Consider the following 11,729-nt stretch of genomic DNA (forward strand, 5'->3'; position numbering starts at 1 on the left):
ACTCAAACTGCGGGGACTGGTCAGATCTTCAGTTGAAATACACATTCATACCAGTGACCTTATTGGTGTGAAGTGGAAGATCTGGAGATCAAGTCTTCCTCTAATGATCTTAACTAACTAGTACTGAGTCTGAGCTTGGCCTGCTTTCATTGTGCAGAATAATTTATCCTTGCCATGTTGGATGCAGCTGAAAACTTCGTGTATTTTCAGCACTTCCAAGTGTGTGGAAGAAATGGCAGCTTCAGAATGGTTCTTTTGACTAAGTTTGCTCTTACCAAATTGCCAAAAGGAAACTGAACACTTCTTTTCATTAACTGCAAAACTTAGGAGTATCTCTTTCTCTGGCAGGAATCGACTTTAAAATCAGAACAATAGAATTAGATGGAAAGAAAATCAAGCTACAAATATGGTAAGTATTCCAAAGTAATTCAGGTTTTCAATAACTTGAATTCAGTTTGAGAAAGAATACTTCAAAGCTTTTGAACTTCAATGTACCAGAAGTTTTATACCTTTTATTAATTGACTGTTCATAAGGTTTGTGCTTTCTCCTGGCTTGCCCTTGGAGTGCTTCTGCTTCAGTAGCACTGGAAATACTGCTCACATGCAAGCATTACAGCAATTTCCTAGTTTATCAAAAACTGTCCTCTTAAATGTGCCTTTAGCTTTTCCCTGTGGAGGAGAAATATTAACTCAGTAGCTGTAAGCTAAAATACACAAGCCAATAAAATGTAATCTTCTCTGGTACTTTGATACCTGGTTGTCCTCACCAAGGCCCAGGTGAGTGATAATTCCTTGCATGGTGGCTTGGTAGAAGCTGAGTCTCCTGAGCCAGATTCCTTGTGGCTAAGGAGGTGCAGTGCCACAAGTGGCTGATAAAAATGTTCTGTCTGTCATATAGGTTAAAAAAGCTGGGGTTTGTCAGGCCTTTGGGGTTCAGCTCTGCTGAGGTGTGACTGGAATCACCAAATATAAAATATATCCAAACTCTTGGGTCTGCTGGGTCGCTCCCAGGCAGGTGCTGCTCTCAGGTCACCCAGGACAGAACAGCAGCACACTGAGCTGTAGGGGCTGGCCTTAGCAGCAAACTGCATGGGACACTGCACTGTCCCAAAATATTTTATTGCTGTGTGGTTTAACTTCTGTTTAAGACAGGACTTGGATGCATCAAACTTTTTATTTGTAATTACTGGAGGGCAGGCTGTGTAGTGCCGAGTTCTATTGCTTGCATGTAAACTGGAGTGGTTTTGTGCCACGTTTCTGGTGCTGCTCTAACTGCTGGTGTAAGGAGGGTACCTGGGAGTGAGGAAACTCCTGAGGGCTGAAGGAACTCGTGCAAACAGCCAAAGGTGTGTTTTTCCTAATGAACAAGTATCAATGCATTGTTATTCTTTAATAAGACATCTCATGAGTGTAAAAGAAATCCTTTTTTTCTCTGACTTGTAGGGACACAGCAGGCCAGGAGAGATTCCGCACAATCACCACAGCTTACTACAGAGGAGCCATGGTGAGTGCTCACACTTCAAAAAACCTAAACACAACTAGTGGAACTGGTTTGCTGCTCCTGAGTTTGGGTCCTGTAAGTCTTCCACTGGAGGACTGGATAATTGTGGCTTGAGATGTGGGGAATGAAGTTTGTGATTTGGTTGGGGGTTTGCTCTCTGTTTTTCCTTTTTTTAATGTGCTGGTACTCAGTCTAGGCTTGTTTCTTGTGATGAAACTTCCAGCCCTATTGTCTTTTTTAATATAATTAAAATTTCTGCAGATTTTAATGAAATATGCTACCAAGCTTTAATCAGATAGGTTTGGGGTTTTTTAAAATGCAGTCAACTCCTTTAACACTTGAAGTGTTTAAAAAATGGATAATGAATTATTTTAATATTAAAAGTGTGTTTCACTGAATTGCTTTTCCTTCAGCCAGTAGAGAATGCTAAGTCTGGGCAAGAAATACAATGACCTGCAACACCTACTGTTATGTTTTCCTCCATTGAGAGTGACTTGAAGTCAAATAATTGACTTAGAGCCTGCACCCTTGTGGTACAACACTTGTAATGGTTCTTAATGCTGTGATTTGAGATATTTTATGTTGGGACACCTTTAATCTTGACTTGGTTATTTCTTCCTGTGCTGCTGTTTTAGGTTCTTTTTGCTTTGTATGAACAGATCTGTGACATTCATGGGCTGTGGGTCCAAATTACTCCATTGTTACAGAGCACAGGGAGAAATAATAATGGTTGTGGCACTGTGTTAGAGCTCTGCAGTGCTTAAAAAGGCTTTGGCAGTGAGCTGCTCTTCTCCCCAGTCCATGGCCAAGGACTTCTATTTGTCCTATGAGGAGTGATTGGAAAGGCCCTAGGAAATGGAGGTGAACCCTGCAGTCTGTCCTTAATGCAGTGGCTCTGTGGTTTCCCATGCTTTGCTGAGATCCCATGGCAGATCCCATGGCAGTGTCTGTCCAGAGCTGCTGCAAAGAGCCAAAGCTCCTGGGAGAGCCCCAGGGTGAAAGCTCCTGCTGGCCCCAGCAGGTTGGAGCTGGCAGGTTTGGTATCCTGGACTGCTTGAAGCTGCTGCATTAAATGTGACTTTAACCAGAGAGTCCTGCTGGCTGCTGTAGTAGAATTTCTGAACTTGCCCTGGCTGTAGGCTAATAATTAAAAGCTTTGTATGGGTGGTGTGTTTGACCTCTAACAGTGGCAAAAAATATTAAATAGTAGTATTTTGGGTAAATTCCAAGCCGTGGCATAATGCCTTGAGAAAAGACTTACCTGTAATCCAATGGTGAATTTTTTTGGAACTATAATTAAAACTACAGCATACATCAAAAGTCAGCCAATTGTACTAGCTCATCTAACTAGATTTTCCTAACTTTATTTAGGGAATTATGCTGGTGTATGACATCACAAATGAAAAGTCTTTTGACAACATAAAAAATTGGATAAGAAACATAGAAGAGGTAAGTGCTTCATTCCATCTTATGATTTCCCTGGGACAAATGAAAATCAAGTAATTGCTCACTTCCATTGCAGTAGCCAGCAGATATGGCCATGCAGCACTTAGGAGTAAAGTGCCTTCTGTTACATTTGCAGAATAGCCAAATGCCTGTGTGCAACCTGCCACAGAGCTCATTATATATAGTACATGGGCAAATGCAATCTAGGAGTATTTATTCCAGCCTATTTTAATATTTTAATTGCTTGTTTTAAGGGTCAGCCTCTCTCAGTAATGCCTTCACATTAGATAATTTCTGTAAAATAAAATAGTCTGTTGTGGAGGAGTTTGACACACAAGTTTCTTTTCAACAATGATGCACTTTGTTCCTGAGAGATTACTTTTTCTTCTTCCAGCATGCCTCTTCAGATGTAGAAAGAATGATCTTGGGTAACAAATGTGATATGAATGAAAAAAGACAAGTCTCAAAAGAAAAAGGGGAGAAGGTAAGATTTGGTAACTCACCCTAATTAGAAGCCTGCTTCCTGTAGGATTTTAGCTTCTGGGTGTTTGATGTTTTAGGCATGTGAGAGAGCATGGGTCTCAAATCTCTTGTTTCAGAAACTTTTATATGTATAGGATGCCAGGTTTGGGGTTGTTTTGTTTTTAAATAGCACTTAACTGTCTTCAGGTTTGAATAAACTTAATGGTACTGTTGTCTTGAGGGCAAGATCCTGTCAAGAATGTTGACCTTTGCTATAGCATGAAATATTCTAGATCTCAATATGAAGTTTTCTGTCTATTTGACCACATTGTACTTAATTCATTCAAGGTGATTACTTATCCTGGTTATAAGTGCTGTTACTAAAGCTCAAGTAGTTAATTAGTTGTTCTACAGAACAAACAAGTGAGGAAGAATCCTACAAACTCTCTCATGTGCAGCTGAAGTAGTCTAGATGCTGGTAACACAGCTTATGGGATGATGGCAATTCAGTTTTCTGGTCCACAATCCATATCAAGAAAGATTCTACCTTAATATTCTTTTAGAGCCTAAATAAGTATTTTGGTGAGAAATTAATGTCCTTTTTTTTGTTTTGTTTTGACTTTATGTGAGGGTATGATGAGTTCTAATGCTTTGTCTAATTGTCTTTAATGTTCTTGCAACAGAAAATAGAAGTGAAACGTGCTTGGTTTGGTTTTTATAGTTTGTTGTAGCATGCAGCATCTATTCTATTATGAACCTGTTGTGAACCTGTGTGAAACATTACTTTTACAAAGGGACTTCAAAGCAACTGAAAAACTTTAACCTCTCTTCCAGTTAGCAATTGATTACGGAATCAAATTTTTGGAGACAAGTGCAAAATCCAGCATAAATGTGGAAGAGGTAAGAGATGGGTGCTACACTTGGGTGTTTCCTGAATTACTTCTGGGGAGGTTATGCTCCATGGCCTGCTGGGCTTTCTCACCTGACCTGGGACCTGAAACCCCCACTGTACTCCTGCGTCTGCTGCTATCATCCAAGTGTTTCTGGTTTTCTGGTAGGGCCTGGAATTGTTTTAAAAATGGGTGTTAACAGAGTGGTCCACTATTACTGTAACAAACAGTTGCCTTTGATGTCTGTGCCTAGCTATTTAAATTTCAAGTCCTTTTGCACAAAGAATAGGTTTAATTTTAGAGCAGTGCCTTGTGCAGGAAATGAGATTCTTTACTTTCAGGGTAACATGCTACTGTGTCACAGAGGTTACTACTAAATACATGGTGTGCAGATGAGGCTGAAAATTCGTGTATTAACCTGAACACCAGGTCGTAAGCTCATGTTAGGGGAGGAAGAAGACTCACAATTCTATTTATAGATTTATAATCTGTTTTCCTGTAAATCAATTTCGTGCTAAACCCACAAGATCCCCGTGAGAGTTTAAGGAAATGGAGTGGGAAGGAAGAGTGGCCCAAGTCAGTCTGTCTCACCATAAATCACTGGTGTCATCTCAGGGAGGGTGGGGGAGGATCTGAGCTGTGTAAGAAGTGTGGACAAAAAAATAACTCTACCAAAGGCCAGTTAAAATAAGATTTATTCATCCAGCAAGACAGACTTCTGTTGTCCTTATACCTAATCATTTAAAAGTCTTTCTGTGGGATTTTTTTTCTTTAAAAGTCCTGCAAACACCTACTTAATTCAGCTTGTGTATCTGACAAGCTAACTAGAAACTGAAGACATTGTTGCTTTAAAATAACAAGAGGGATGTTGTGCCAGCCAGGGGTGGTTTTTTTTCTGATTGTGAGGTGATTGTTTTACAGGATAGAGTTAGAATGGACTGATCCATGCTGCACCTGGACTAGCCTGACCTGATTTTCAGTGTCCTTGTGACTCTTAGAGCAGACTCTGGAAGTGGGGCCATGAGGAGTCAGTACCAGAGGGGAGACCTGAGTTCCTCTGGAGGGATGACTTGGCTCTCTCATGACGTGGCACTTTCATTTTAACCCCTGCATGTCATGATATGCACAACAGTAGTTTGTGCTTACTCCAAAATATTTGGCTCTCTGAATATTTTTTTAAATTGTCGCATGAATGGTGAAGAAAGCATTAAAAAATGCAGCTGGTGTAGGCATTTGGCAATCACTAATGATTTGGTTTACTTTCCACCAAATAATTTACTTGCAGGGAATTACACAATTGTGATGTTCTTGGGATCAGAAGTGCATTAATTTATTTGTTGTGATTTATTTACATTAAATGAGTGCCTGTCTTTGGCTATATTCCAAACACAATGAGAGGGGAAGTGTTTATACTTCTTACATTCTGGAACTGTCCTTTGATTATTAGGGTCTCCAGACAGCCTAAAGTCTTGCTTTTTCCTGCTCCTGGACAATTGCAGAGCTTTCCTGCTACAGAAGTTTCTTTGCTCCTTCATACATTGAAATCTGGGATGCTGAGATTTGCCAGAGTAATTATTCATGGGTTTTTGTCTTTAACTGAGATACTGGAAGCTTGAATAATCTTACAGATAGTCCAGAGTAAAGCTTTTGGAGGCCAGAAAGCAAGCTAACCTTAATGGGAATTCCCAGGCTTGCCCTTCTCAAGCCTCTCTGGGTTCCTGATTGTGATGCGCAGTTCAGTTTTGGGGGGGAATAAAAACAGGATTAGTAAATGCAGCCTTGTCTTCAGCTGATTTTTCTTTCTCCCCCCAGAGGTATGCAGTGGGGAGGTCTGTTAATTTGCTTCAAAGATTGGCAAGATGGAGACTAAAAATAAATAGTTTTTTCTTCTAAAGCACATTTGCTGAAGTTTTAAATATACAGATATTGTACCTAGAGTGTCTTGCAACTCAAAGTGCTTCTAGTGACCTACAGAACACTGTATTGTTAATGTGTCTGGCTAGCCCAAGTTTATCATGTCCTTAATGTGTCTTGTGATTAACTCTTGTTTGTTTTTTCTTTATTTCCCCTCCTCACCAGGCGTTTTTCACACTTGCACGAGACATTATGACAAAGCTCAACAGAAAAATGGTTTGTATTTCCAATTAGCATACAAACTAGATACAGTGAGAGTACAGCTATCATAATACTGAGTAGTAGCCCTACCAAAATCTCCTGGGGATTACATTAGTTACTAGATAAAATTTGAGCAAACAGTGATTTATCATGCTTTATTACACATCAGTGCATAACTATTCATTATTTTGCATGAACATTAACACTGGGCAGCCTGAAACTGATGTGTTGTTCTAAAATGCAATAGTGTGATCTGTGTTTTATTATGTAGTCCCTTTTCCAGCTAATTCTTGAGACCTGGATTGTTATGTAAATGTTAATTTTTTTGCCAAGTGCTTAATGAAGTCTAGATAACTGAGGAGCTCATGTTGCATCAGATCTCTGCTCTGGTTATTGGTTTGCAAGCAGAGGAAGTGGGAAGGGAGACTAGGAAAGCTAGAGATACTATTTTCAGCATTTTATGATGTTGACACTCTTTTCTCTTTCAGAATGACAACAGTTCATCGGGGGCAGGTGGGCCAGTAAAAATAACAGAAAATCGATCTAAGAAGAGCAGCTTCTTTCGATGCACGCTACTTTGATGAACTTCTAATGATAAGACTGCAGCACACTTAGAACCTTTTCTGCTTCTTTGAAAGCACAGGGTCACAAAGCCTCAGAAATAATACCACCAAGCTGCTGCTGAGAGCTCCATTGAACGTAGACTGCGATACACAAATACCAAGTGGATTTTGCTCACTAAGCCTATTGACCTGTCAGGCTCTTCTTTCTCAGATATGGAAGCTATGAAGTGGAGACACAAATGCAAGATTTAACTTGTTTTCCTTTTTTACTTTCTGTTTTATTGCCTGTTGCAAAAGCTGCTATGTTTCTTTTAACTTTGCACATCCATATTGGCCTCTTACTGCCTGTTACAGCACAATCTTACATTTGTATTTGCACAGTTTGACTTGTAAGTAAGATTCTTAACAGATTTGTGCACAGTTTTATTTCTCTTTTTAAACAAATTTATTTTCAAGCAGAAGAGCCAGGGGAAAAATTGTCTCATTTCCATTATTTTCTATGCTGTATACTCGTGGCCATGCAGTATGGATGTTGTTGCTCTAGTGATGAGAATTACTGTAACAATTGGCATTTAACAAATTTGTCCAGATTTTGTCTCTTAGATGCACAAATCTGTTTATGCAGAAGCTGTGGCTTCTATTGTGAATGTAGTATGCTTTTCTTTCTTTACCAGACTTAGCAAAGTTGTGTTCTGAATTGCCAGTCACTGTCTGATTCACAGATGCACCTTTCAGTTATTTGAATAAACACAGTGTCTTTCCTCACCTAACTTCCCTTTGTTAGCTCAGACTGTCTGCTCCTTTTTTTGTTTCTGATGAGGAAGCACACTCTGGATTTGAAATCATCACCACAAATTGGCCTCATCACTATCACTTAAGTGGCTTGTGGAAGCTGAATGCATGAGTTTTGAGTAACCACTTTGTGGATTCACTTGTTCAGAAATGACTGCTTCTAAAGGTGACTTCCATTTCTACTCTTAATTCTAAGGATAGTTTGTTAATGTCTGTAAGCATTGGTACTGAGGAAGCCTCTCATTAGGGCTATAATGTACTCCTAGTTTGCAGTTAATGCTGAATGTGTGTCTTTGGTCTGCTCGAGCAGTTGTTTTTTCATCACAAACTGGTACAGTGACCTAGACTGTTAGAAGCAGAGGTGAAACATAGTTGCCTTTTTTTACTCAACCGAGCATTGTATAACCTAGTCTTTGTTCTACTACTTTTTTATTGTCTTCTGAAAAAATTTCCTCAATGAGCAATTAAAACAGGTGCTTTAGTTCTGTTGGTGTGCCAAACGTGGACCATTGTAAGCTTTAACTCCAAGTTTGTGTCCAGCATGTTTGCTGTCAGGGGATGGGCGTGTTCTGTCATTGTCAAAGGAAATGTCTGACATGCTTTTGCTTCACTTCTTGTCTGGAGTTGTAAACAGTGAGGTAGTTGTTAGCAGAGAACCGTTTTGTTGTGTCAGGTACTGAATTTGTCATCTCTGGGTCTGTTTGAAATAGTTTGAAAGCAAGCAGGCCAATAGCATTAGATGTAAAGCTTTTGATTTTAAAGGGTTTATCCTTAGTAGCTGGTTCCATAAAGTTTTAGGTGGTTATCAGCCTGTCCCCACACGTAGTTTAATAGAAGTAGTTCTTGTAACTAGATGGTGGATCTCATAAACTGCTGTTGCTGCACTAGAACAGAGAAACCTTCATGGCAACAAGGTTTAGTGAAAAAACAAAGCAACCCTAACTGCTCTGTTGTCTACCCTTGATGTTTTTCTTGGACAGGCTAAAGCAGTTATGTTTTCTGTATGGTTAAAAAAAGTGCTTCTATACAGAAAGTGTTGTGACACCAATTATGAATGTTGTTTATTTTCAGTAATTTACCTCTGACTTACTTGGTGTCGTAATACTTTGATTTTTATCTCAGGGGTTGTCTGCAAACCAAAACTGACATGTTCTGTGTTTGGCACTGTTTACAGAATGCTTTGTATTGTTTTTCCTGTCTTCACTGTGTGGTTAAATGTTCATTCAATATTAGTCTCCATGAACTTCCCTTTGAAAGAGCCTGTAAGTAGTAGAGTCTATGAAGTGCTTCTTGAAGCAGCAGCGAATTGGGGTATCTGCTCTGTATGGGGGAGGGTGGGAGGGAGAAAAGAACTTGCTATTTTCTTACATTTAGCTGTGCTAAACTGTACATAAATGTGAGGTAAGACCATAGGAAATTCACTTTATGCATGAGAAAGTACTGCAGTAAATATTTCCCTTTGCTTATTGTTCGTGTACAGTTCATCTTTTTCTATTTGTAGAAGAATTTAATGCAATTTTGTTGTCATCTGCTGAAACTGAAGAATTCTAATTTCATGTGATCTTATGGATAAGGTAAAATGCAGATTTCTTTCTTTATGTCTTTGCCCCCACCCCACTTCTCCAGCAGTATTAAATGGCTGAGTGGCTGCACTTTATCAGTGTGCTAACTTTTGGTCAGTAGAGACCTTTCTGTGTACAGTCTGCCCTGTCAGACGTGGGAAAATGTGCTGTATCTTAGCATGCAAATCAGCTGTATGTTTTACTGGGATATTTTAGCTCTGGTTTCCTCTAGACAAGCGGGTGATGATAATGGTATGTTCTGCCTAGGCATCAGATGCTGGGTATTACAGGCTTTTCTAATATCACTATGATTGTTTTGTGCAGTCTCTGTTGTTACTTTGCTCAAGACTATATAATCTTAAGTTTTGAAGGACTCTTAACTATACCTCAGTCAACTAGTCAGTACTCTAATGCCCATTAGAATGAAAGTCATATAATTACTATTCACTTAGTAGCAAATATATTTCTGTTTTCTTCCAGAAATTGCCATTAACCTTTCAGGAAAGCAGACATTTTTTGGTGGATTTCAATAAAACAAAAATGCTGCTTTTATGCTTTGGAGTTTTAGGAGAACTTTCCCTCAGCCCCATGCCTGTGCACTATATCTTGACTTATGTTTTTCTAAATGGTTTTTAAAAAAAAGCCAAATGAAAAACAAACTGGTCTCAGTGCTTTGCAATTTTAGCTTTCAGTCTGTGCTCAGCAAAACATGCACAAGAATTTTTTGTTGAGTGTATATAGAATGTGTTATTGACTTATCTGGGAGTTCTAATATTGCTAAAGCTTAAACCACTCATGAAACTTAATGCAGCTCACTTTTCTCTTTGGGGGACAGTCTCAAAAATGCTGATTGACTTTTCAGACCTGTAGCTCTTTTTACAGAAAATATTTCCCATTGTGACTTTCTCACACTAGTCTGCTGAAGTTAAGAGAATTACATGGATCATTTTCACAAGTGAATAAAGAAGTCTTGAATGTACATATCACATTAAAATATTGTGAAAGCATAATGATTTGAAAGTCCATCAATAATATGTAAAATGCATAAGTGTGTTATTTGTGAAAATGCATCTGTTGTTGGGTTACCTGTTAATGTAACAGAATTTTTGCAATGTTAAACTTGCTAAGGATTGGTCTGTAGGTGATAATAGGTCCTTTTTCTCCTTTGTTCATTGAACTGCTTATACCATTCTCACTCTTACAAATAAAACTTGTATTTCTTTCTTCCAAAAAAGCAGGATTTACATTGATTTTTCTTGTTTCTGGTGAATATAACTATTTCAGTGCATTCCTATGGCCTTACAAACATTTTTGCAAATAAAACTTCAATTACCATTATTTTAATGCTATATAGCTACTAAATTCAGAATAAAAAGTATAGTCCTTGAGAAAATGCTTAATTTTGAAATAGAAGTGTTCTGCTGTGTGTGTTTAAGCACATTTTACCTCTGGTATAAAGGTGTAATGTGAAAAGCTCCTGCAGATAAAAGTGAACTTGTCATGTGGTTAACTTGTAAACCTAATCATTAAATGTGTATTGATGTATATAGATAAAAAAACCAAACCCAGCTCCTAAGAAAACCATCATAGTCCAATAGTTTTATTATTTCATGTGAACTTTTTTACAATGTGTGTCTCAAATAAAAGTTACATAATGAAAAGTATTTTGGAGTATTTTGTATGAAATATTCCACGTAGTTTTTATACAGTTGGCATTTCCACTCTACTTTTGATACAGTTGTTGTGGAAATGTGTCCTGCTGGGTTGTGTCTGTAAAGCTCAGTTTAACTAGTGATGAACCACAAGGGTTTTTGCCTGTCTTTGTTGTTCCTAAACTTCATTATTCTTTAGAGCTGTCTAGAAAAATCCTTTATTTCTGTAGTGATTGCTTAAATCTGAGTATATTAGTTTGATGACCTTCAGTTTCCTAGGAAACCATTTTTCCAGACATTTAGTGTCATGAAATGCCCTTTTAAAGTGACTTCTGAGCAATGCCTGTAAAGGTAACATGAGACACAATTTCCAATTTGATTAAGAATTATCTACTGACTTAAGCTGTTAACATTCTTTCTTTTTTTTTTTGGTTATTGTTTTAAATCAGCATTATTTGAAAGGTATGACTCTGAAATAACCCGGAGCACAAATATTGCATCATTATAGCAAATATTGTTTGTCCAGTGTCCTTCAACTGAGGAACAAATCCCAAACTGAGGGATTTGGCAAATACTTGTTAGCTGTTATATTAGCAATAGTTTCTGCCTTCCAAATTATTGTGATTTGGCAGTAGCTTACAAGTGGTACAAAAATTAGCAAACCTAAGGAAAGAAAGGTTTTTATCTACCCAAGGCAAAAGCAAGTTAATAGTTGAGATGTCCTAAGAAGTAAGAGGGAAACTCAG

At 38.3% G+C, this 11,729-nt stretch overlaps 1 protein-coding gene across 1 annotated transcript; it reads left to right on the plus strand.

Moving 5' to 3' along the window:
• The first annotated feature begins 328 nt into the window (after positions 1-328).
• On the plus strand, positions 329-9,106 carry RAB8B (RAB8B, member RAS oncogene family). Its single transcript, XM_005425878.3, has 7 exons — positions 329-409; positions 1,444-1,504; positions 2,873-2,950; positions 3,342-3,431; positions 4,244-4,309; positions 6,379-6,429; positions 6,903-9,106. The coding sequence occupies exons 2-7, from the start codon at positions 1,502-1,504 to the stop codon at positions 6,993-6,995; spliced, it is 381 nt and encodes a 126-aa protein (XP_005425935.1). The 5' UTR covers positions 329-409; positions 1,444-1,501; the 3' UTR covers positions 6,996-9,106.
• Positions 9,107-11,729: the final 2,623 nt, after the last annotated feature.

This window comes from Geospiza fortis, unplaced genomic scaffold (genome assembly GCF_000277835.1).
Source record: "Geospiza fortis unplaced genomic scaffold, GeoFor_1.0 scaffold317, whole genome shotgun sequence".
Taxonomy (NCBI): Eukaryota; Metazoa; Chordata; class Aves; order Passeriformes; family Thraupidae; genus Geospiza; species Geospiza fortis.

Excerpts from the sequence above, each read along its gene's own strand:
- RAB8B (XM_005425878.3), top strand. Across the intron at positions 2,951-3,341 it reads GGATAAGAAACATAGAAGAG|CATGCCTCTTCAGATGTAGA; the intron begins GTAAGTGCTTCA and ends TTCTTCTTCCAG. Across the intron at positions 4,310-6,378 it reads CCAGCATAAATGTGGAAGAG|GCGTTTTTCACACTTGCACG; the intron begins GTAAGAGATGGG and ends CCTCCTCACCAG.